The sequence below is a fragment of the Hippopotamus amphibius genome, chromosome 3 (genome assembly GCF_030028045.1).
Source record: "Hippopotamus amphibius kiboko isolate mHipAmp2 chromosome 3, mHipAmp2.hap2, whole genome shotgun sequence".
In the NCBI taxonomy this organism is placed as follows: Eukaryota; Metazoa; Chordata; class Mammalia; order Artiodactyla; family Hippopotamidae; genus Hippopotamus; species Hippopotamus amphibius.
In genome coordinates this window covers 31,004,270-31,030,927 of record NC_080188.1, presented here as the reverse complement: position 1 = coordinate 31,030,927, position 26,658 = coordinate 31,004,270, and the positions used below count along the sequence as shown (strand labels likewise).

General features: G+C 37.9%; 2 protein-coding genes across 4 annotated transcripts in view; both read right to left on the bottom strand.

The window, feature by feature from the left end:
* Positions 1-96: 96 nt before the first annotated feature.
* Positions 97-16,087, bottom strand: ARL9 (ADP ribosylation factor like GTPase 9). 3 transcript variants are annotated; one of them, XM_057729567.1, is made up of 5 exons: positions 15,783-16,084; positions 12,356-12,518; positions 9,410-9,585; positions 5,005-5,100; positions 97-4,240 (listed from the first exon to the last, which is right to left on the bottom strand). In XM_057729567.1, the coding sequence occupies exons 1-5, from the start codon at positions 16,050-16,052 to the stop codon at positions 4,232-4,234; spliced, it is 714 nt and encodes a 237-aa protein (XP_057585550.1). In that variant the 5' UTR covers positions 16,053-16,084; the 3' UTR covers positions 97-4,231. The 3 variants fall into 3 exon arrangements, with proteins under 3 accessions (XP_057585550.1, XP_057585548.1, XP_057585551.1); XM_057729565.1 differs by lacking the exon at positions 97-4,240 and having other exon boundaries at positions 4,280-5,100; positions 15,783-16,087; XM_057729568.1 differs by lacking the exons at positions 97-4,240; positions 12,356-12,518 and having other exon boundaries at positions 4,280-5,100; positions 15,783-15,921.
* A 1,284-nt stretch (positions 16,088-17,371) lies between these two features.
* SRP72 (signal recognition particle 72) overlaps positions 17,372-26,658 on the bottom strand; it is a 28,429-nt gene continuing 19,142 nt past the window's right edge. The window contains exons 14-19 of the mRNA XM_057729845.1: positions 26,541-26,644; positions 26,331-26,408; positions 25,064-25,201; positions 22,861-22,898; positions 20,257-20,416; positions 17,372-19,472 (exon numbers count right to left, since the gene is read on the bottom strand). Of these exons, the coding sequence (XP_057585828.1) occupies positions 19,295-19,472; positions 20,257-20,416; positions 22,861-22,898; positions 25,064-25,201; positions 26,331-26,408; positions 26,541-26,644 (696 nt within the window). The 3' untranslated portion in view covers positions 17,372-19,294. The remainder of the gene's footprint in view (positions 19,473-20,256; positions 20,417-22,860; positions 22,899-25,063; positions 25,202-26,330; positions 26,409-26,540; positions 26,645-26,658) is intronic.

Here is a 26,658-nt window from a genome sequence, read left to right as displayed (position 1 = left end):
ACACTTGCGTTTAGGATCATTATAGCTTCTTGAAGAGCTGACCACTTTATCATTATATAATTACCCTCTTTTAAAAACTTATATTATTTTTCCAGTTTTATTGAGAAATAATTGACATACATTCCTGTATAAGTTTAACATGTACAGCATGATGGTGTGATTCACATGTACTGTGAAATGATTACCACAATAGGTTTAGTTAATATCCCTCCTCTCATATTGTTACAATTAAAAGAAAATTTCTCCTTGTAATGAAAATTCTTAGGATCTACTTACTCTCTTGACAACTTTCCTGTAATGCATACAGCAGTGTTAACTATAGTCATCATGTTGTAGGTTCCATTCCTGGTACTTATTTATTTTATAACTGGAAGTTGGTATCTTTTGACCACCTTCCTCTAACCATCCCCTGTCCCCATCCATGTAACCACACATCTTATTTCTTTTTCTGTTTGGTGTTTGTTTTGTTTAAATTCCACATATCAGTGAGATCATATAGTATTTGTCCTTCTCTGCTTAGCATAATGCCTTCAGGGTCCATCCATGTTATTGCAAATGATAGGATTTCCTTGGTTTTTATGGCCGAATAATATTCCATTGTATGCATGTGTGTATGCATGTACATACGTATATATACATTACACATTCTTTTATCCATTCACCTATCGATGGACACTCCATTCACCTATCAATGGACACTTAGGTTGTTTCGATGTCTTTGCTATTGTTTTTTGTTGTTTTGCTTTTTAAAAAATTTATTTATTTATTTACTTACTGCCTGTGTTGGGTCTTCATTGCCGCGGGCTTTCTCTAGTTCCTGCAAGCGGGGGCTACTCTTCTTTGTGGTGCATGGGCTTCTCATTGTGGTGCTTCTCTTGCTGTGGCTCATGGGCTCTAGGCACATGAGCTTCAGTAGCTGTGGCTCATGGGCTCTAGAGCACAGGCTTAGTTGCTCTGAGACATGTGGGATCTTCCCAGACCAGGGATGGAACCCATGTCCCCTACATTGGCAGGCAGGTTTTTAACCACTGCACCACCAGGGAAGTCCCGTTTGCTATTGTAGATAATGCTGCTAGGAATATGGCAGTGCAGATATCTTTTTGAGGTAGTGTTTTCATTTCCTTTGGATATATTCTCAGAAGTGGAATTGCCGGATTATATGATAGTTCTATTTTTAATTTTTGAGGAACCTCCATACTGTTTTCCACAGTGGCTGTACCAATTTACAATCCCACCAACGGTACCAAAAATTCCCTTTTCTCTACATCCAAGCCAGTATTTGTTATCTTGTCTTTTTGATGATGGCCATTCTAACAGGCTTGAGGGAATATTTCATTGTTTAATTGGCATTTCCCTAAAGTTAAGTGATATTGAGTACTTTCATGTACTTGTTGGCCATTTATAGATCTCCTTTGGAAAAAATGTCTGTTTGGGTCCTTTGTCCATTTCTTATTTTATTTTTTCTGCTATTGGGTTGTATGAGTTCATTATATATTTTGAATATTAACCCCTTATCAGACACATGGTTTGCAAATACTTTTCCCATTCCATTGGTTGTTTTCTCTTTTTGTTGATGGTTTCTTTTGCTGTGTAGAGCTTTTTAGTTTGATGTCGTCCTACTTCATTAATGTAGTCCTACTTTATTTTTTATTTTGTTCCTTGTGTTTTAGGTATAATTTCCTCTTTCTCCTTGATAACTTTCATTACTCTGAAGTTTTCGCTGTCTGAAATTAACATAGCTGCTCCTGCTTTCTTTTTTTAAAATATTAAAAAAAATTTTTTTTTCCTGCTTTCCTTTGATTAGTGTTATATCTTTCTCCATTCACTTAATTTTAATCTATATGTCTCTTTATATTTAAAGTGAGTTTCTTATAGGCAAGAAGTGAGTTTCTGGATCTTTTTTTTTTAATCCACTCTGACAATTTCTGTCTTTTAATTGGTGCATTTAGACCACTGACCTTCAAAGTGATTACTGATTTAGTTGGATTAACAGCTACCATATTTTTACTGTTTTCCATTTGTTGTTCTTTGTTTTTCTTTTTGTCTTCCACTCTTTTTCTTTTTGTGGTTTTAATTGAGCATTTTATTTGATTGCATCTTCTCTCTTTTCTTGGCCTATCAGTTATAACTTCTTTTATTTTCTTAGGGGTTATCCTAGAGTTTGCAATATATGTTAACAAATCCAAGTCTACTTTCAAATAACACTATACCACCTCATAGGTTGTGTGAATACTTTATAATAACTAAATAATCCAAATTCCTCCCTCTTATCCCGTGTATCATTGCTGTCATAACATTTATACACACATATAAGCATACACAAATATAATGTTGCTATTATAATTTTGGAGAAACTGTAGTCTGTTAGATTAAGAATAAGACAAATAAAAGTTTTAATTTTACCTTAACTTATTCCTTTCCCAGTGTCCTTCCTTTCTTTATGTAGGTCCAAATTTCTGACCTATATCATTTTCCTTCTCTCTAAAGAACTTCCTTTTAACATTTCTTGCAAAGCAGAAGTACTGGCAAAAGTTCCCCCAATTTTTGTCTAAGAAATTCTTTCTTCTTCACTTTTGAAGGATTTCACAGGGTACAGAATGGGTTTTTTTCTCTCAACACTATGAATGTTTTACTCCACTCTTTTCCTGTTTGCATAGTTTCTGAGAAGTCTAATGTACCTCTTATCTTTGATCGTCCAATAGGTAAGATGTTTTTTCCTCTGGCCTCTTTCTGGATTTTTTCTTCATCTTTCATTTTCTGCAGCTTAAAAGTAATATAACTATGTATAGTGTTTGTTTTGGTTTTGGTTTTTTTTGCATTTGTGCTTGGTGTTCTCTGAGCTTCTGGGATTGTAGTTTGGTGTCTGACATTAATTTGGAGAAGTTCTCAGTCATTGTTTCAGATATTTATTCTGTTCCTTTCTCTTCTCTCTTTCTGGTTTCCCATTACACACATGTTGGAACTTTTGTAGTTGTCCCGCAGTCCTTGCATATTGTTCTATTCTTCCTAGTCTTTGTTCTCTTAGATTTTCAGTTTTGGAGGTTTCTATTGAGATATCCTCAAACTCAGAGATTCTTTCCTCAGCTGTGTCTGGTCTTTTAACAAGCCCATCAAACACATTTTTCATTTCTGTACAGTGCTTGCTGTATCTCTTCTGTATTTTTTGCCTTTTAGTATGTCTTGTAGTTTTCCTTCATAGCCAGGCATGATGTACTGGGTAAAAGGAACTGCCCTAAACAGGCCTTTAGTAATGTGGTGGTGAGGTGTGAGGGGAGGGAGAATGTTCTATAGTCCTGTGATTAGGTGTCAGTCTTTTAGAGACTTGGTACCTCTGGACTGCAAACTTAAGTCTTAGTTTTCTGCCCTTTTAGGTGGAACAGAATGTCTAGAGTGGGCTGGAGTTGGGTATTTCCCTTCTCCCAGTTCAGTTAGGCTTTGTTAATACCCCAGCAGGCTAGATTCTGGTTAACTAGTTTCCCCTGAGAGCAAGCCTTGTTGGGAAGGACAGAGTGCTCTGACATATTTCCAAATGTTTTTTTTTTCCCTCTCTTGGAGGCAGCAGGGGATTTCTCTCCAATATTTATTGTGGGAATGTGGTCAAGGTCCTGGAGGTAAATCTCAAATAACTGAGGGGCCCTCCTATGACTGGGTTCCCCTAGAGTTTGTTTGTTTGTTTGTTTGTTTTAATTTTATTGGCTGTGTTGGGTCTTTTTTGCTGTTCGCGGGCTTTCTTTTAGTTGCGGTGAGTGGGGGCTACTCTTCATTGTGGTGCACGGGCTCCTCATTGCTGTGGCTTTTCTTGTTGTGGAGCATGGGCTCTAGGCGCGTGGGCTTCAGTAATTGCAGCACATGGGCTCAATAGTTGTGGTGCACGGGCTTAGTTGCTCCATAGCACGTGGGATCTTCCTGGAGCAGGGATCGAATCCATGTCCCCCGCATTGGCAGGTGGATTCTTAACCACTTCGCCACCTAGGAAGCCCATCCCCTAGAGTTTTTAAACTTCAGAGTAGTGCACTTTGAGCAACCAGCAATTCATCAATCACGGTTCTGGTTTTTCTCCCTGGCACTGGTTCCCATGGGGAGTTTCCCATTATGAATCTCTGCTCTGGTAAATTGCTATTCTCTGTATTCTCCTGTTGGTCTCTCCAATGTTGATTTTTCAGTCTGTTTAGCTTTTTACTTGTTGGAATGCAGTGGTGGCTTCCAAGCTTCTTACATGCTGGACTGGAAACTAGAAGTCCTTTTAAAAAAAAAAGAAATCAAGACAAGACACTAAGGTTAAAAATTGGATTTATATCATGTCTGTAGGTAAATAGAGTTATCACTCTTACAAAATACTTCTAGTAAAGAAAGCTTTATCTATATAAAGAAGCAAAATATCAAGAATTTAAAAACAAATTCCCACGGTATTCTTTCAGTGCAACAGCTTCTTAAAAAGAAGCCTTTCCTAAATATTTCTGAATGCTGTTAATTTATATTTCTATGTGGGTTTGATAGTGCTTACTTTTCTTATTGCCCTAAACTGATATTTGTTGCCCTACAGTGTTAAATGGATGCACTTAAAGGAAAGACACCTGGATTTTTACTTGAAAAAAGTTACTAAAATATTTTAATGTAAATCTCATTCCATTGAGAAACTACACATGGGATGAATGCTTGCTAATGTTCACTTTAATTTTGTAGATTAAAAATCCAAATTCCTCCAAATACATTGTTTTACCAATATTTTTAACGTTCAAAATCTAAAGAAAGAGATCCTCTTAATTAATATTATCTTATTTATGTATATATGCCGTGCATTGAGAAAATAGGAAATGGTTTATTTTTTATTGGAAAGTGGAAACTTTTGGCTTTCAGCCTGCCATTAAACACTCCCTGGTGTCATTCAAATCATGAGCCTTGCAGTGGGCCTAGGCCCGATCACTGCATGTCTGCAGCCAGCTGTGCAATCAGGTCTCTGGCATCTTGCATGCTGGAGGGTATTTCTGAGCCATTCTCAGTCACCTGGGTTCCGAACAAGAACATCTTCCTGTCATTTCCCACCTCAGATAATGCCAAAGCTTCATGGATATCTGTAATGTGATAGGCTGCTTCAAGATCCTTCACCAAGAATGGAAAAAGAATTGAGAAAAAGTTGATTATTTTGCAGTCTTTTTGGATACATTTATTACTCTCTTTTACTGCTCTCAATGACCCCACCTCCATTCTAATATGGAGGATATTGTAATCCCATTACTATGACCTTAATGATTGTTTGAATATAATGATTTTCACTGGAATTGTATCAGCATTTATGAGTTATCAGCAAAAAAATATTTTTCTGGAATGAAGTTAAGCCAGTATACTACCTTAATCAATTTCCTAAACAGTGCAATCAATCTGCTTCTGATTTTGTTTTTCCATTTTTGTCTTTCTTTTCCCAAGATTATTTTTAATTTGCCTTTAACAACAGAAATTTGATTCATTAATTGGTTTTTGTCCATATCATGTTTTACTGATTATAGCATTTGCCAAATGTGAGCTTTCTTTTGCAACCATTATTTCTATTGAGCAAAAAATTTTGGATCAAATTTGAGGGGATGGAGGGGGACAAAGAAGGCATCAGGGAGGGAGTGAATTTAGAAAATGGAGTAGTGGGTGAAGGAGGCTGAGAGGGGAGGGACAGGTGGAGGGAAAGAGGACAGATGGAGAAGTGGGGAAGGCTTAAGGAGGGAAACCCACTGAAAAAGGCAGAGAGAGGAGAGATTAAAATGAGGAGACAGAAAGCATGTGTTTATGCTGCATGCCAAGGTCAAAACCTCCTGGAGATCAAAATGCCAAGGTCAAAACATTCCTCTGCCTCTCACAGATAAAGAATTATTTATGCCAATGACCTCTGACATTCTCTCTCCTAAATATATACACAGATTCAGTTACAGTTTTTAAGTCCTTTGCAAAAATTTAAGCATTTTCACTCCTAAAAGTGCATCTGTAATTGGCTTTTTGTTGTTTCACAGTGTTCTCCCAAAGCTTTAGGGCATCACCTGGAAATAGTCCAATATCCTGTCATTTTTTTTCTTGTTCCAATATGAACCTATCAAATTCCATAACTGGGGAGCCTATGAGGCTTTTCCTGGGGTGGTATGATTACCTTTCTGGCCCTCCCAATATATTGCCTGCCTGAAACCTGAATTCATTTAGTCCTAGAGCCTGCAGTGAATTTTGCAACTGTGTTAATGATTCTAGTAACATGTGAACAATGTCTCAAGTTTAAAAAGTCACTGATGGAATTGGAGAGGAAGAAGACAGAAGGAGTGTGTAAGGGGCTCCTTGTAATGATAAAAGCACATCACGGATAAATATCAGGTGCATTCCACACTTACATAATTGTGCCTTAATGGAGGTCATCACTCAAAGAGCAAAGATAGTAAGATGACTTTTAAAAAATATTTATGTAATAACTTGAACAAATGAGTCATCTAAAAGCATAAATTACTTTTTTGGCCAAGGAGTATCAACCAAGATGCATTAAACTTAAACTAGGATATCCAAACCTTTTATTATTAAACCCCAGTAAAAGTTATAAATTTGACACCAAATGGCTCTGTTTATTCAATTTGATGAAGACGTATAAACCACAAAGTATTGATAAATCTTACTATTAAAAATGAAAACGTATTAAAAAGAGAACCATAAACAGTAAAATGATAAGCCAATAGGCTGCTGGACAAGATATTTGTAATGCATGTAACAGACAAAGGATTGTTTTTCCAAAAGATATGAAAGACTCCTACAACTTAAATAAGAAAAGATAAACACCCTAATAGGAATTTGGATAAAGACATTAAAAGATAATTCACAGATGTGGAAATTTGTTTCAAAGAATGAAACTAATTACCAGTGAATGTCTGAAAATGTTCAAGCTCACTAGGAATTAAGGAAATGCAAATTAGAATAATAAGATACAATTTCATCCTCATGAGACTGGCAAAAAGGAAAGTTTGACAAATCAAGGACTGACAAGGATGTGGAGCTATAAAAACTGTCATATACTGCTTGTAGGAAGAATAAATTGGCTCAATATATTTGGAAAGTAACTTGGTAATATCTAGTAAAACTGAATATGTACAAATCCAAAAACCCAGCAATTCCTCATGCACTGGAGAAATGCTGGTACACATCTACAAGGAGACACATACATGAAGATTCACTGCAGCACTGTTTATAATAAAATTTGGAAATAACCCAAAAGCCCAGCAAGAAAATGGTAAAGTTGTGGTATATTCATGCAATGGAATGCTACACAGCTCACTTACATGTACCATGATCTTCTAAATCTGTATAGTTTGTGGTACGTAAAATGCTCACTTGAAAAAAAATCTCCAGCCTTTCTTTTAAAAATAAGCTGCTGGACTAACATCTATGCTGGACTTTAATACAGGTTCCTACTTTTAGATCATTATTTGTAATTATTTAATTTTCTTCTATAAACATTCACCCATTAAAAACAAAAAACAAAACAACAACAACAAAAAACCATTCACCCATAGAAGTAGTGAGAGAAATGGTAGAAACTGAGCTCTCTTACGACTGGCAACCCTAGCAATAGAAAAAGGAGCTTTAGCATTACAGGCATTCCTTAGAGATATTTCAAATTTGATTCCAGACTACTGCAATAAAGCAAGTCACATGAATTTTTTATCTCTTGATGCATATAAAAGTTGTTTACACTTCTGCAGTCTATTCTGTGCAATAGCGTTATGTCTAAAAAAATGTACTTACCTTAATTTAAAAATACCTTATTGCTAAAAAATGCTAATCATCATCTGAGCCTTTAGCAAGTTGTAATCTTTTTGTAACAGTAACATTAAAGATCACTGATCACAGATCATTATAACAAATATAATAATAATTTTTAAAGTTTGAAATATTGCAAGGATTACCAAAATACGACACAGAGACATGAAGTGAGAAAATGCTGTTGGGAAAATGGTGCCTATAGACTTTCTTGATGCAGAGTTGCCACAAACCTTCAATTTGTAAAACAACACAATATCTGCAAAGTGCAGTATAGTGAAGTGCAATAAAATGAGTATGCCTGTAAAATGCTACAGATGTTTAATTTTTTTTACTCAAAGTTTTTATTGTAGTAAAAATACATATAATGATATGTGCCACATTAACCATTTTTAAGTGTACACTTCAGTGTACAGTTAAATACATTCACATTGTTTTACACCGTTCATCTTCGGAACCCTTTGCAATTGTAAAACTGACACTCTGTACCCATTAAACAATAATTTCCCTAAGGATTTGACTACTCTAGGGACCTCATAAAAGTGTAATCATACAGTATTTAATCATACAGGATTTGTCCTTTTGTGACTGGCTTATTTCACTTGGCATAATGTCCTCAAAGTTCATCCATGTTGTAGCATGTGCCAGCATTTCCTTTTTTAAGGCTGAATAATAGTCATTGTATGTATTTTGTTTATCCATTCATCTGTGGATGGACACTTGGGTTGCTTCTACCTTTTGGCTACTGTGAATAATTCTGCTATGAACATGGGTGTGCAGATATCTGTTTGAATTCCTGCTTTCAATTGTATTGGTTATATACCTAGAAGTGGAATTGCGGGACTATATAAAAATTCTATTTTAAATTTTTTTCAGGAATTGCCATACTGTTTGCATAGTGGCTGCACCATTTGACATCCCCACCAACACTGTACAAGGGTTCCAATTTCTTCATGAATGTTTAATATTTTTAATGCATGTGTGAAATAAATTCGGGTCAGGCTAATTGATCTAAAACTACTTCTTTATACATAGTAGACACTCAAATACCTTGTTGAAATCAATTTGACAGCCAATAAATGTTTATTGAATTAAATTCAACAGATATCGTTGAATTCTCACCATGTACGAGGCAGTATACTACGTTTTACAAGGGACACAAAGGTGAATGATAGTCTCTGTTCTCAAGGAATTTATAAGCTGTCTCTTGGTATCTGAGAGGGATTGGTTGCAAGACCCCAGCAGATACCAAAATCTGAGGATGCTCAAGCCCTTTATAGAAAGTGGCACAGTATTTGCAAATAACCTATGCACATCATCCCATATACTTTAAATCATCTCTAGATTACCTATAATACCTAATAAAATGTAAATGCTATGTAAATAGTTGCCTGTGTGTGGCAAATAGGTTTTACTTTTTGTAACTTTCCAGAATGTTTTTTTTCCTGATCCACAGTTGGTTGAATCCACAGATATGGAGGGCTGACTGTACAATCCAGTAGATCTAATAGCATATACGGAACTGAACATACAGCATATTATTGAATATTTAGCTATTAAACGTAGACATTTCTATTTCTTATATTAATAGTAACACTATTGAGTACAATTTACATTTGCACAGTTTTTTTACCTGTTTGTTTGCAAACACAACCAGAGGAAGGATTGGATTTGTCCCAATTAGTTGATGAAGGTGTTTCTTGGCTTCAGGTAATCTGTTGTGATCTGCTGAATCCACCACAAAGATTAGCAGCAATCCCTTGGACAGGTACATTTCCCAATAGGAACGGAAAGGTTCACTGCCACCAACTACAAAGTAGAGAAGGAAGACACACACACACGTCTCAGAAGAGTCCACTGAGGGGGCAGGAAAGGCACATTTTGAAAATTTCTGAACACTGGGCAGGTATTGTGATTAAAGACCTCTGTAAGACTCTACCAAATCTGAGAACGACCTGAGTGACATTACTGGTGAAATGACTGGTGGGAATATGACCCTCCACAAGTGGTTCATTCATTCTGGAACACAAAGGACCAGCATAAAGATCTTAAATTTGTACTACAGTGGATGCCTCCTGATCTGTTACACACAGCAGCCACGATGGCCAATGCGTATCTACCAGGTATAGCTTGGCAAATGGGAGTAGGATACTAAAATAATTCAGGGTGATGGGTTGAAACATATTTCTCTAAAATAAGTTTTAAATGGACTGATTTAAATGTCATTGGCTAGCCTCACTTGCACAACATTTTTCCTTTGTCAAAACCCCAGAATTAATTTCCTCTCTTAATCTTGCCCTAAGAGTTAATATGATCCTGTGGGCATTCAGGAATACTTGCCTCAGAAAAAAATGCCTTTGGGTTATTTCATTCTGCTGATTCTTCCCAGAAGGAACTTTTTGGAATGATAATAATATATACACAGTGAGTTCAGTTTTTATTTTTCTCCTGGGACAGAAGTTGACAAATGATGGCCCACTGCCTAAATCTGGCTCACTGCCTATTTCTGTACAGCCCATGAACAAAAAATGGATTTTACATTTTTTAAATGTTTGGGGAAAAAAAGAGTACCATTTCGTAACACATGAACATTATATCACATTTGGATTTCAATACAAATAAAGCTGTATGAGAACACAGACACGTAGATTTGTTCACATAGGGTCTCTGGCTGCTTTTGTAGTACAACTGTAGGGTTGAGTAGCTGCACAGAGACCATTATCTGCGGCCACAACGTCTACATTATCTACTCTTGAGTCCTTCGCAAAAAAAGTGTGCAGACCCCTGTTATAGGGACTTAACAAAAACATTTTAAAAACTAATACGAAAGGGGGTTGATTTGCCTTTCCTTTGTTTTCCTTTGTATAGAGAGCCATGGTAGTCATTCTTTGAAGTATTTTGCTGTTTTAATTTTTTTAGAGAATGTGTACAATCCAAGTAATTCATATGGTTTTAACAGATGCAGTTTAAACATGAATGAACATGTTGTTCCCTGTTTTTGGCAACACCATGACATTTCACCTATATAGGGATTGTCATCTTTTAGTTATTAACTTCTAACTTAACTTCTCTGTAGTCAGAGAACTCGGTCTGTATGATGCCTCCTCTTTGAAAACTTTGTTAAGACTTGCTGTATGGCCCAGTAAGTGGTCAGTGTTGGTAACTGTTCTGTGAGTGTTTGAGAAGAAGGTGAATTTTAACTTTTGTATGTGGCTAAAATTGTCTAATTGGACAATTTATTTGTTAGCTCAAACTTGTTGACTGTGTTCAAATTTTATATATCTCTGCAGATTTTTTTTCTCCTTGATCCTATTAATAATTGACAAAGATATGCTGAAACCCCTCACGCCAATGGCAGATCTGTCCATTTCTCCCCCTAATTGGAATCTTTTTTCTTTTTTCTTCCTATCTTCCTTCCTTCCTTTTTTTTCCTTCCCTTCCCTTTCCTCCCTTTTTTCTTTCCATTTTTTATATTTTGAGACTTTTATTAGCCACTATTTCATTAAAAATATTATTTCTTCTATAGCTTCCAGGGAAATTGGAATCTCTATTCTTAATAATGCTTTTAATGTAAAGATTTGCCTACAGGTTTATCAAATTCTCTGCCCACCATTTTCTCTTCGCAACTGGATGAAAGCAAAAATTTATAGCATTTTACTTGCAGACTGGAGGTGGGAGTACAAAAGGGGGTACAGAATACTCCCAGTTTTCTGGCTTGAGCATACTGATGGATGAGGAGATATTTACCGACCAGTGGATTACAGGGAAAGGAACAGAGATATATGGAGATATATCAAACATTTTGTTATGAAGATGTTAGGTTTGAGAGGCCAATAAGACAGCCAGGTAGAGATGTCAAGCGACATTTGGATATGTTTGGCTGGAGAGAGAAATTTGGGAGTCATTAGCATATAGCTAGTATTTAATGTCAAGAGGAAGGATGAAATCATCCTAGGAGAGAGTATAAAGAGAAGACAAGAGGATCTGATGCACCTTTGGGGTACAGCAATATTTTGAGAGGCAGTGCCTCTAGAATTTGGTATCAGAGTAGGGGTTTCTGGGTTGCCATCTGGCTACAAGAGGTTTGGAGCTTGTCTATATTTGCATTTGCAGAGAAGGAAGCACACTGTATTAACTTAGATTGCATTTTTCTTAACGTGGACCTTTTTTTTTTAAGTCTTCACTGAATTTGTTACAATACTGCTTCTGTTTTATGTTTTGTTTTTTTGGCCACAAGGCATGTGGGATCTAGTTCCCTGACCAGGGATCGAACCTTGCCTTGGAAGGCGAAGTCTTAACCACTGGACCAACACGCAAGTCCCTAGATTGCATTTTCATTTGGGGTAGTAAAGGAGGAGGGGGGCTGTTTTAAGATGGGGTGCAAAAGCCTTCCTCTCAACTCCCCTTTATCACCACCACGGCAAAAAGGAGAAAATAAAAAGAGCAGAAGGTGATTCCCCCAGTGTGGTACCCTACATTAAACTACACATGCATTCTGAAAGTCTAGGAAAATCTGACCCAGTGTTTCATTTCACAAGGACCCAAGCTATCCCCAGAAATACTGAGAAAGAGAGCTTACTCTCCAGGAACTCCAACTGGCTGTCTTCAGTGCTGATGCACACTGCATTGAAACCTTGGGTTGGGGCCACGCTGTGCTGGACTCTGTTTAAAGCTAGGGAGCGGAGAACACTGGTCTTTCCTGCTCCATCCAGGCCCAGCACTAGGATCTGCTTATTTTTCTCCTGCAAAACAAAAGATAAGTCAATAAAGCTATGATATCAAGACCTTGTTTTCCTGGCTCTTGGCAGTGTGCCTGCCAATAATATTTGTGGAATTGTAAACCAGAACAAAACTTCGCAAAAAATTTAATAGCTCTTGGGCTTCCCTGATGAAGCAGTGGTTAAGAATTTGCTTGCCAATGCACGGTACATGGGTTTGAGCCCTGGTCCAGGAAGATCCCACATGCTGTGGAGCAACTAAGCCTGTGCGCCACAACTACTGAGCCCACACACTGTAGCTACTGAAGCCTGTGTGCCTAGAGCCCATGCTCCGCAACAAGAGAAGCTGCCACAATAAGAAGCCTGTGCATCACAATGAAGAGCAGCCCCTGCTCTCCACAACTACAGAAAGCCCACGCACAGCAACGAAGACCCAATGTAGCCAATAAATTAAAAAAATAAAATTTAAAAATAAAAGAAAAAAAAGTAAAAAAAACAATTTAATGTCTAGAACAAAACTGTACCAGTATGTATTTTACATAATCAATCATTAGTTACGTGATATTAATTATACACCCGCTCCCCATCCCCCAACTCCTGGTCAATCTGTCAAATAAATACTTTATATATATCAGGATTTATGGGAGGTGCCACATTTTCAGGGCCAGTTTTCAGACTTCACTTTGCTTCCTGAGTTCATGTCCATTGGAGACTGCAACAGAATTCAATTTGTTGTTTGGGGTCTTAGGACCTTCTTGTTCCATGTATTGACTTTGCCGCTTAGCATGTAAGCATCTAAGGTCTCGTATTATTAATCTGTCTTGTCTTCCCAGTTGAATCACTAGATTGAAAGCTCTTAGGACAAGGTTACCCTCTTATATACTTTTTAATAGAAATATCATGATTAAATGAAAAGGTGAAGATTATCGAAATTGTTAAACCAGTTCCAATCATAATTATTTTAAAATCTGATGCTAAAACCTGATGAACTAGATGTAAACTTTAGGAAGAAGCATTCTACCAACACATCGACCTTAGAAAATTTTATGACAAGTGATTGAGGGACAAGAAGGGCAGGCTGGTATGAAGACAGAAATAGAAATTTCAGAGTGCTCAGAAAGGTGGCTTGTAGGGTACAAACTTCAATGTGAACGGTAATAAATGAGCAACAATCCAGCCAGACTGCTCACAGAATTCTATTCTACTTCTCAAGCAGCCTACTAAAGAGGTTTCTCAAAACACGCTAGTAAATGTCCTCAATGGCACTGGTTTAAAAATAATCTTATACATTTCTGCTTGAACACTAAATGTTGACAGTAGATTCAAACTGGATTTATATCAAAAAAACAAAAACAAAAAAGTGATCCTAAACAAGCACTAAATGTCTATCCCACCTTCCATCTTAATGGTTAAATTTATCATCTTAACCATTTTTAAACATACAGTGATATTAAATCCACTCATAATAGTGTGTGACCACTTTTTAAAAAAATAACATAAGGTCTGTGTAAAAGTAAAATGTTTTAAGGTCTGGTCCAATAGAGACTTGTGTACTGGGCATCATTTAAGAAAACTATCTAGTGAATAACATAATTTTTTTAAGTAAACGTTTTTGGAGTGAATCCTTGCTGGCTCTTAAATGGTATTTCCATAGGTGTTTCCTGTCTTCATCCCCACTTCCTCCCCCTTCCCTCTTACCCACATCTAACTGTCATAGTGTTATTCTGAGAGAGTGAAGCTAAGGAAGAGGGACCTGATGCATGAAAGGGACTTCACCTGATGGCTTTAATGGCATGCTTTAAAGCAGTGGTGTCACCAAGAACTGGCTGCAAGGTGTGGATTATGTCCCCTTATTATTGCCACCAATGGCTCCACTCAGGCTATCCCAACATACTCCAACAGTTCCAAGATGTTGCCTTTTTTTTTCTTTCCTTCATATTTCAACATCTCTGAAATGAGGACTTTACAATCTATGGTATGTCATATTTTGGTTGGCAGCATTTTCTTTCTTTCTTTGTGGTACCTAAAATAATGGCATCTTAGATCCTATGAAATGTGAATAAAAACAGTTCCCTACTCCCTTTCCAACCACATCACTGCCCCTAAACCCCTAGAAATTCTGCAGTCACCAACGCTTTACATTTTGCTTATTTTTTAGTCTAAAATACAAGCTTCCTCATGTTTATAATCTCTTAAGAAAAGCTGGGGTTACTATAAATCAGGAGTTCAGTCACGAAATGTGATTCTCAACACCACCGTTCCTTACCAAAAGTTATTCCTTTAACTATATGTGAATCGATGTAGTCTGTGTTTTCACAGAGATCAAATCTCCATTAATGATTCACATTATTTAGAACCAGAAAGCACCTCCGAGCTCAGGAACTCCAGGGGCACAGAGCCCACTAAACTGATCCAAATAATACCTGTTTTTTCTTTCTTCCCCCTCAATTTTCAAATCGTGGTAAAATACAGAACATAAAATTTACCATCTTAGCCATTTTTAAACATACGTTGATATTGAATCCACTCATAATATTGTGCAACCATCACCACCATCCATCTCCGTAACCGTTCATCTTGTAAAACTGAAGCTGTACTCATTAACCTCTCCCCACTTCCCCTTCCCTCAGGCCCCACCATTCTATTCTCTGACTCTATGATTTTGACTCCTCTAGGTACATCATACAAGTGGAAGCATGTGTATTTGTCCTTGTGTGACTACAATGCCTGGTTTCTGAGACCTCTCAGGTAAACCTTTATGCCCGTCCCTTCTGGGCGCTGGTGGTCTGAAAACAAGGGAAGCAGTAACCTCAGCGCCCACAGAAAAGGTCCAGAGGGCCTCAAAACACATCCTGCGCAAATTCAGGAACCCTGCACTTTCCCACAGAGAACTGATTACCCAGAAAAGGCTGGGATAGAGAGCGCGTGTGCGGAGAGGGTTTGGGGCTGGTTTCAGTGCTGTGGGCCGACTGGCAGCTCGCGTCGGGCGTTCGACAGAGACGGCGCTGGGGAAAAAGCCCCCGCGAAGCCAGCTAAGGCCTCTTCTTCAACACTAGACCTGACGAGGGTTGGATGCAGGGGCAGGGTTAGGGGTGAGAGTGGGCCAGTGGCTGGGGAGAGGGGGCTAGCGATGGGTCGTCGAAGCTTGGCACAGCCCCTTCCTTCCGCGGATGAAGAGCCCGCAGGCGACACCGGAGTCCCCCTGCGCGAGCGCCGGGGCCTCGCACGTAACAGAGCCGGCGCTGCGGCCTGAACGCCCGACAAGGGCCTCGGGCGAGGGTCTCTTACCAGCGGCTCCAGCGGGAGCTTTATCAGCGTGCTGTTGTCCTTCTCTTTCTCTTCTTTTTCCTTAAGTTGCTCCTTCTCTTTCTCCGTCTCCCGCCCTTTCCTCTTTTCCTCCTCTTCACTCTTACTTTTCTCCTCCTTCCCCTTTTCTTTTTCTTTAATTCTCTCCTTCTCCACCTCCTTTTTACCTTTCTCCTCCCTTCCTTTTCCCCGAATTTTCCCTTTCTCCGGCTCCTTTCCCTTCTCTCTCTTCCCCACCTTCCCCCTCTCCATCCCCACCACCCTTGTTGCTTCCCTCCCCCCCACTCCCCGCGCGCCCGCGCGCTGGAGCTGCGGCGCCGGGTCCGGCGGGAGTGAGCCCCGCGGGCGACGCAGGGCGAAGACGCAGGTCCACGCGACGTACACCCCCCCCCACCCCCCGCCGTCACCGCGCCGCCGCCAGCGTCCAGGGGCGACGGCCGCAGCCCGGCACCTCGCGCTCGCTCGCCGGGGGCGCGCGCGGCAGACTCGCCGAACCCGGGGGAGAGAGGCGGATTGGAGAGGGTGAGGCGGGGGAGCTAGAGAAAGGGTCGAGCCCAGGCGAGGGGATCCGGGAGGCCCGGCCGCGGGAGCTCGGGAAGGCGGGCGAAGCTGGAAGAGCGTCCCCAGGTGCCCCTTCCTCGGCAGCGCGCCCTACGGCAAGATTCCCTCGGGCTGGGAAGGGTGCCTCGGAAAGGCCTTTCGAGCCGCCCAGATCTTAGCCTCTCGCCTCCTCCCCGAGCCCGCCCAGCCCACGTGTCTCCGACCCAGAGAAGGCTTGTGGCGCCTGGGTCCTGAGCGCCCCGGAGGATTCCCCGCCTTCCCCGCGTCAGTAATCACAAGCCTGGAGGGTGAACTTGGATCTCTCTCCACCCTCCGTCCTGTCCACCAGCAGCGTCTAGAGACATTTATGCAGGATGCTTAAGGAAAAAGAAAGGAATGTGAATGGTTCCCTTATTTTAAATTTGTTACATTTCGCTTAAAAAAAAATTCTCTGGAGATTAAATGAGTCAGCCAGGATCACAGCTACTGGTAATACCGGGTATTAAAACCACAACTAAACAAAATAGTTTAGTCACTTCCAATGATCTAATATGTAACAAATTAGGTGCCCACAGGGCTTTGCAAAGGTGGTGCGACGTTGCTTACACTGGTTGAGAAGTATATGGATGATTCTTTTTACTGTTTTGTTTAACTGGACCCTTTAGTATAGTTTACAATCTGAACAAAATTATCTTAATGCAATAAACCGACTCTCCTTCATCAGACAGGCTTAAAAGAAACAATGAATGAACTTCAGGTTTCAGAAATCTTGAGTGATGCAACAGTTTTAAAGCGGTTTTTAAGGTTAGCAGTTTCCCAGCAGTCTTGAAAAATGCTACACTTAATTTTTTTTAAATGTTAACTCAATTTGTTTATATACAGATATCAACATCATGAATTTTCAGTGAAGTTAAAACTGGGTTTTCTCAATCCCATTAGTTTAGTTTTCCCGCTTTGCAGGGGAGCAGCAGGGGATAATTTTAGATACCCGGCTTAAAAAAGTCTTAGCGATACTAACAGAAAGTCCTCTGTAAAATGCCAACACCTTGATCCACACTCACTGCTAGATTATTTTATTTTAAAATGTGCCACAGTGAATGGATGTATCCATATTGTTTTTTATAAATGTACACACACACACACACATATATATACACAAAGTACATAGGTCATTGGTAAAAGACCTGTCCAAAAGAAGAAATAATTACTAGAAAGTTAATGTAGGTGTTTACACTTCATTTGACAATTACAATTTATTTGAACTGAGGTTTGTTGCTTAGTAATGACTGATAATAATGACTAGCAATTACAATGACTTAAATAGAGAACTACAAATTTCTCTGTTTGTGCCTTGGGTCAAAATTCTCATTGGTGGATAATTTTCACCAAAATTCTGTAGCTTAGTTAATCTAAAAAATGATTACCTTTCAGCACAGGAATTTAATGAAATCCTAAAATTATAAATTTACTAAAAATTATTTTTGTAATGGGGTTTATATTCAGAAGGAATATCTGTCACTCTTACCAAAACACTATTCTGAGAGCTCAAAAAGTATAATGCCATAATAAATCATTCATATACAAGGGTCTCTTGTTTAGATGCCACCACAGATTACGTTAAACAGAAAGGCAGCACCACATTTCTTACTCTTGTAAAGGAGGAAAGCCTTTAAAAACAACTCTTTGAAGAAGTTTCAGTAGATATGTTCAGAGTCAAACACAGCAGCACTTTATTAACAAGGACAGAGCAGTATGATCACAAGGAACTACGCATAAGGCTAAACTGAATGCTATCCTGGGCAGCATAAAATGAATACTAACAAGAGTAGGCATCCCAGTGTGCCTGTCTCACACCTGTTCAATAGGAAAGTGACTTGTAAGCAAGGCAAGAACAGAGCGACACCGATACCAGAGACTGACTACAACACTTCATTACTTTGACAAGGGTAATGAATGGTCATACCCCTAACTAGAAAGAGGAGTCGTTTGAGACCTATTAATTGGGCCAAACAGTTCTTTTAAGGTCTAATACTGCCTACTTCTGAACTCTGGTATTGATTTCCTCTCTGTGTAGGAAATCAATGTTCATGCTATTGATAGGGGCCATTTAAATCTTTCTGTCAAATCCATCTGAGCTCAGAACACTGGGTCTAAGAGTCAACGTCCTGCAACACTGATGTATTTCCCTGGAGATCTTTAATAGTGCCAAATCAGCATAATGTTATCATAATTTGAAAATGACATGAGGGCACAAAAAAGTCCTAATTTATATGCATGTGTGTATATATGTATATACATACACACACATACTTTTCATTACCACATATATATATACCATCCCATATTCCAGTATCACATGACAGAGAGAATTTACAGTCAGAATAATCAAGACACTTAATTCAGTTTTTCTGTGGCCACTCATGTAGTGAAGTGAAAAACACCAGTGTATTAATAAGGTCCCTTTTATTACATGCTATTTCTAAGCGGATATTTGGAATGCTCAGAAGACTCTACTTCCAGTCTCCTAATAAGGCCTCCTAAGACATAATTTAAAGTGGGACTTGATAGAACAAATATCTTTGGACTCTAGTTGAAACAGAAATAGTTTCTGTTTATATTCTAGGAAACCTTGGATAACATGCCTTGTTTGTGAAACTGAAAAAAACACCAGATCAGCACACAAAGAGAAAGGATGCAACAGATATCAAGGTGGATAAATGCTCAACTATTTTGTGTCCTCATCATCTGTGCAAAGCAAGGTGGTACAAGTAGGCCAAGTCTGACTAGGCATAGTTTGAGGACAATGCTTTTCTGTTTAATGCACAAGAAAATAATTTTATGAAAATGTGGGGATGGGAGAGGAAGCAGCTCTGTGCTTCTTGCTGTGTTACCTTTATTATGTTCCTAGTGTCACTGAGACTAGTTTAAAATAGCCTGCAACAAGAATGTTCTAATCACCAGCCACCTTTTCCACCTTTCTTCTTTTTCTGTTGCTGTTTCTTTTTTGTTGCTGGAGCCCCTGCAGGTTTCTGGTGTCTTGGGGGTATGATATTACTTGTAGACGTAGATGCTGTTGCTGCGCTGCCAGGTCTTGGGGAGGTAGGTGGGCTGCTTACAGTTTTACTGGCATCCCTGAAATCATCAGATCAGGAAAAGTGTTGGTCATTCACACATTCAGCAAAGGATAAGGCTCTAAAAATGTATGCACATAGATTTCACTTTCCACCCCTCACAATCTCCCACACATATTTTCTTTTTTTTTTTGGCTATGCCACACGGCATGCAGGATCTTGGTTCCTTGACCAGGGATGGAAGCTGTGCCCACTGCAGTAGAAGCAGGGATTCTTAACCACCGGATCACTGGACTGCTAGGGAAGTACCCACACATATTTTCTTTTAAGGTAGGTTCCCCAACTCCCTATCCACTTTCCTTTTGAATAAAAATTTTAGTGCTTTATAATTTTTTAGAATGTAATAGATGGTACATGTCCATTTTTTAGAAAGCTTAGAAAATAAAGAAAAAAAAACTTGTAATGACCTATAATCCTACCATGTAGCAATAACTGATTTAGTAACACTTTAAATTCTGCTTTCTAGTCAAATTATTTATTTATATCTGTTATCTACCTATTTAGTTCATTGAATTAGTCAGTGTATTTAGTTTCCTTTTGAAGGTAAATAATCCTAATATTTGCAATACAATCCTACAATTCTAGTATTTACAATACAACCAAACCAGAAACAACACATTTCCTTTCCTTTACATAAGCATATTACGGAACATTTATTAAAAATATCTGACTATACTTCTCATACTGAAAATATATTTTAAAAATTCTTAATAATGACCCTGAATCAATCTCAGAAAGCAGCAACCTATGTTCTGAGGGACCTCAACTGGGGAGCAATGACTTACAGTTCAGATGAAGCTCCTGCAGTTGCTCCCTGGGTCCCTTTTCCAATCTGATCCTTCTTTTTACCCTTCTTTCTTCCTCGGTAGTAAGAACGTTCACGCATTGGTAGCCATCTTTCTGGATCTGGGGTCACTTTTGGGTCATAATTCTTAGGCAGTTTTCCTGGATAACAATTAATTGATAAAAGAAATGAGTGATCTGTCCATAATGTTTTCAAGATAGTTTAAACACTGTGTCCAAACCTGGTAATAAATAACATTAAAACTGAAATAAATTTATCTGAGAAAGTTTAATTTGTATAATCTAACGGGAAAAGGCCTTATTTCTAAGCATGACACAAAATTCAGAAGCCATAAAAAGATTTCATAGATGTATCTGTATAAAAAATTTAAATTTACATTTGGTAAAAGATAATGTTTAAGAGAAATAACAAAACAAGAAAATATTTGCATGTTATATAAGAGTGAATTAATATTCCTAATATAGAATGAGTTCTTGATAATCAGTAGGTAAATCATGTGAAGAAAATTGGCATAGCTGTAATTAGAATAAGTCAGGAGAAATAAAAGACACTAACCATGTGAAAAGATGCTTGACCTCACTAATTAAAAACAAAAAGGAAAGGGGAGTTCCCTGGTGGCCTAGTGGTTAGGATTCCGGGCTTTCACTGCCATGGCCCAGGTTCAATCCCTGGTGGGGAAACTGAGATCCCACAAACTGTGCAGTGTGGCCAAAAAAAAAAAAAAAAAAAAAAAAAAATTTAAAAGGATAAAAAAATTCTATATTCCAAGAAGAGTAATATGCAGTGTTGGTGAGACAGTAGGAAACAAACATACTAGCAGAAGTGTATACTGGTATAGCTTTTGCAGAGAACAATTTAATTGGCAGTACCAGTCAAGTTTTATACTTTTAGAAATTTATCCTGCAGAAACTCCTAAGTCACAAAGTTATATCTGCAAGAATACTCTCTATGATATTCTTGAAAACAGCAAACTAACTTAAATGTCCATCAATAAGAGAATGAGTAAATAAATTACAGTATCCCCACACTACAGCAACCTATAAAACTGGGTTAAAAAATGAAGTACATCTATATTTAATAATTTGGAAAAATGCACAATATAGTCTAAAGTAGAAGATTAAAACAAATTATCCTAATGATTTGTTTATATCAGTTTTGTAAAAATATTAATTGACTGAGCAAGTAAATGTGTATGTGTTTCTATACACAAAAAAAGTTAATTATCTCTGGGAGAATGAATTTGGGGTAGGGAATTTTCCATTCTTTATGCCATTTTATAATGGTAGAAAGTCTGTTACCTTTGTTTTGTTTTTATTTCCTTTTGTTTTTAGAATAAGCATATCTCTTTTAAGTTTTAAAAAATACTCATCTGGAAACCACAAACAATAGAAAAGAAATTGAAACTGGAGGTTACTGATACCTATAGTTATCAGCTGTTTCTCTGCAGTATTACTAATAAATAAAACAACATGAAACAAATACTTATTTAGTTTTTACCAATTTCCAAGTACAATGATAAAAGTGAAGAGCTAGTAAGACTTCTAGTTAAAGATAGTGGAGTGAATGCAAATACTGGCTTCTGCTCTGTCCAAAATGCCACTAAAATAGTAATAAACCCATTAAAAGCAAGAATAGGAGAAAAAGATATTTTCAGTAAAATTCTACAAGCTGGAAAACAGATGGAGGAGCGGTAATAAATTTAGCAGATTTGGGAAACCCGAATCCTAAGATTGCAGCTGGCAAAAGCAAGAAGCAAACTGATTTATACCACAGATTTCCCAAAGACTCAGGAACAGGAAGGTGGCTCCAGGGTTATCCTCTGACTAGTTGAAGTCAAGCATGGTAATTCCACCCTCTCTTGCAATGGATTAAGACAGCCTAAACCAATCAGTGCATGGCATTCCCCTGGTTAATGGCTCAGGGCCGGACACTGACCTATATTGGCCCAATAAGGTTAATGGGAAAGACTTGCCAAATGTAGAGTGGCTCTCTTTGTCCTGCTGGATGTAAATGACAAGTATGTGGCCCTGTTTCCAACAAACATGTGATTACTCTAATGGGATTCAGTTTTGTGTACAAGAGAACAAAGAGATACAACTACTGGATAAATCAACACTGATGCTAACTTTCCTCCACACTGCCAGTTTCATAAACAGTAAATTTTCTTAAGTCAGTCTGATGGAGTTCTATAGTACTTGTAGCCAAAAGCACTCTGATGTGTAAGAGCTTACTGTGTGCCAGGCACTGTTCTAAGAGCTTTACATGTAGTATCTTATTTCATCCTATGAGGTATATACTATCATATTCCATCTTACAGATGAAAAACTCAGGAAGGGATGTTAAGAACTTGTTCACAGTCACAGTGAAAGAGCAGTGTTACTAGAGCAACAATTTGAATTCAGGTACTCAAACTTCAGAAATGCACTCTTTAAAGTTATGAATTTAAATAAATGTTAGCTACAGTCAAGACAAAATTCAGTTTCAAAGATATGAGAGGACAGTTTATGTCTGAAGATTTCTGTATAAGGCTAAACTCAAGTTTTATCTTACAGAAATTTAAAGATTAAAAAAAAAAAAGCCTTACCCTTCTTTTTTTTCTTCTTTTTTTTCAAATCTCCTTGTCTGCAAAGAGAAGAAAAATCATTATCCTCACTGTGATAAAATATTCATTGAGCATTAAGCATGTGCAAAAGAGTGAGCTGGAAACTTTATCATAAGGGTGTTTAAGATTTGATGTCGCCTCACCAAAGCCAATAAACCAGTTGGGATATTAATTCAAGTTAAGTTTAATCAAGCTTCAAACACTAGTTTTTGGAAGGTGGTTTAGAAAAGAGGGGTGCCAATTGTTTTCAGAATATAGATATCATTTACACTGGCACATATTAAGTCTATGTAAAAAGGTAACAAATTTGTACAAGCACGAAAAGCTAGAGTTCTGTGGTAAGTTACCTTATATTTGGAAAAACTAGAAAATAGATAAACTCTTTGCTGGAAGAACATGTCTAGGTATCATACGTGGAAAGAATATTTCTGGGAGGATATGCAAGATAAGTAACATTGGTTGTGGCCTTGGGTAGGAAGAGGGCAGACAGGGGTGGGAGGAAGACTGTACATTTTTTATCTTTCAGGTTTTGAACCTTGTGATTTATTCAATTTTTTAAGTAACTAAATCTTTATTAAGTACACTGGCCAAAAAACAAATAAAGGTACCAAAAGAGCATGAAAAGTCAGGGGAACACTTCAAAATAACTGTTAAGTACTCTGACAGCTACAGCAGAAAAGAGGAAGACATTAAAAAAATCCCTCTGGATATACTCATGTGATATATACCTCTATGGAAACTATGAAACAGTGACTAAAAAGATGAGAGAGGAACAATTTCTGCCCAAACTTCATTCTACCAAGTCATTCAATTATGAAAGTTCTTTTAGGGTACCCTGAAGAATAAGAAATGCAACTTACAGCGTCTTACTTTAGAGGTTCATCTCTCACTCAGACTACGCAACAGTCTTCTGAATTGTCTCCCTACAAGTCATATTACACAACCAAATCTGCAATTTCCCAAAGACTCTCTACCATTTCTTACTTCTTTGCCCTTGCTCACATTTTGCCTATCTCATCCTCATCTTCCTCCAGAGTCAACACAGTCAGCTCTTCCATGAAGCCTTTCCTAACCTCCCATCATCCCCAGGAAGGACTGACTATTCCCTCTGGTGTACTCCTCTATGCTTGCACAATCACAGCACATGCAACCTTTATTTCAATTACTGCTTAAGTATGTTTCCTCCTGATAGACTGAAGTTCTTTTCAGGGCAAGGACAATGATTTATTTTTTGTCAACAATGTAGTTTAACTTCAAAAGAAACGAAACCTTTGTATCCAAAAGTCAACATAAAATAAAAGGCATTAATAATGCCTAATGAAAATGCTATGCTGAAATTGAGAAGCTATAAAGTCAATGTGCATCTTGATAACTGTCTAAAGGAAAAAAGAAATGATTAAAGGATTAGAAAAAAACTTGTATGTTCTTACGGGATCATGATATATGAAACAAGGAGCAATGTAGTATCTCTGAGACTCCAATTCCTTAGTTAACTTTTTAAAATCTATTATGAAAATGATAATACCTTTTTAACAGAGTTCATAATGAAGTCAATCATATACTGTTGCTGATATATATATATATTATTTTTTAAGTCACGAAAAATTAAATTTCAAGTCATTCAAAAAAAGAGAAAATAGTGAAAAATTACAAAAGTCACAAAACTGGGGAAGTGTTACATCTCTTCCATTCTCTATTCATCCCGAGTCCAAAATACAATCTTAAAACATTTTATTCTGTAGGCCTCTGCTATTTTTGAGATGGCAATGTATGAGAACAAGCAAAGAATCGGAATTTGATTCCTTATAAGTTACTGAAGCTGGCTAACCTTTCCTACAAACAAGGAAAATAAACCTCATCTGAACTTTGGTTTAGAATTCCAAATGATGTACTAAATGTACATCAATAACTCACAGGTAAATAAAGTAAGGCACATCTAGCCTACTGAATACTATGCATAAAAAGAATAAAATATGTTTACATTGAGAATATGGAGAAACCTCTAAGACTTATTAAGTGGGGAGGGGGGTAGGAAACAGACAAAAAGCTGGACACAGCAAAAGAGAAGTGAAAAGAAACAAAGGGGACTTAAACTTTATACATGAAATTTTTATAAGAATGCTTTTTTTTATTCCTTATATAACTTTAAGTCAGCATTAGTGAATGTTACAATGAAAAACATTACCCTTGCTCCTTTGGTTGACTATCTCCAGCAACTTTTCCACCCTTCTTTCGAATATACGTAGCACCAGGAGAATTTTCAAGAGCTTCAACATCTACTTTTAGAGACATACTATCTGACGAGGGCAAGTGTTTACTAAGACTGGGATAGAACAAGAGTTCAGGAATACAATTATATATACATATATATATTTGCCAATATATCCATGCCAAAAGGAAAACAGTCTTTTTTTGATGTCCTTCATCAAAAGCAAAGCAATGTTTTTAATTCTCCTACAGAATAACAAGTCAGCAGGTCATAAGGTCAATTATGTATCATATATTGTGAAAGGAGAACTTGAGAAAGGAGTCATAATATGATTCCTTAACTTGGTGATGTATTTCAAGGTGGTGGCCTAATAAAAACTCCATTCCAAAACAATTATCAAGCTTATAAAACACAGACTTGCTCACTGCAAAGGTGTTTGGTTTTTTTTTTAATTAATTTATTTTATTTATTGGCTGCATTGGGTCTTTGTTGCTGCACACGGACTTTCTCTAGTTGCAGTGAGTGGGGGCTACTCTTCATTGTGGTGTGTGGGCTCCTCATTGTAGTGGCTTCTCTTGTTGCGGAGCACAGGCTCCAGGCACGTGGGCTTCAACAGTTGTGGCTCACGGGCTCTAGAGCACAGACTCAACAGCTGTGGCACACGGGCTGAGTTGCTCTGTGGCATGTGGAATCTTCCCAGAGCAGGGCTCCAACCCGTGTCCCCCTGCACTGGCAGGCAGATTTTTAACCACTGCGCCACCTAGGAAGTCCCACTGAAAAGGTTTTGATTTGTGACTGCTTAGCATCCACAATCACACCTTGGTTTTGGGGCCACACCCATATTGGAGTAACACATGTTCCAAACTCAGCCAATCAGGGCACCAAATCCTCTCTCATCATTAGTAATTGTTTGAAATGGGCATGTGACCTAAGACCATTCAATCAGAATGACATTTCAGAATCATGTGCAACTATCCAAATAAAATATACTTCTTTTTTTTCTGCTCTACTTGAACCTGGAGAGATATAAGCTTCATCTTGTTGACTTCATTTTTGCTTGAGGATTAAACTGTACCCCAAACTGGATCTACTGAGCAATAAATTCTCATTTTTGCTTTTACTAGTTAGAGGAGGGGTTTTGTTTGTTTGTTGAAATTTGTAACAGAAAAGCCTTGGTCAAAACAGGTAAGGGGAGGGATTTAGTGCGCTACTTGGGAGCTGTCTAGAACAATCAAAAGGATACGCTTTTGCCTTCTCAGGATCTACAAGTGAGTAAGCAGAAATAAGCTGCGCCAGGGTGTGAATATCTTTCGGATTTTGTCTAAAAGAAGAAATAAGAAAGTCACAAAACAGTTTATAAAACTGGAGAAAGTAACATAAGCAAAATAACTCCCTCATATCAAATAAGAGCAATAATACTTGGATTTCTACACCTCCATCTTTCAGAGCTTACTTCCACAGCTGTTCTAGGTCACTAATTGCCTCCTTCTTCCGCCCATATTTGAGTTTGAAGTTTGCAGCTTCTCTTATCAAGGACAAATGAGCAGGAGATTTGGGCTATAGGTTCAATA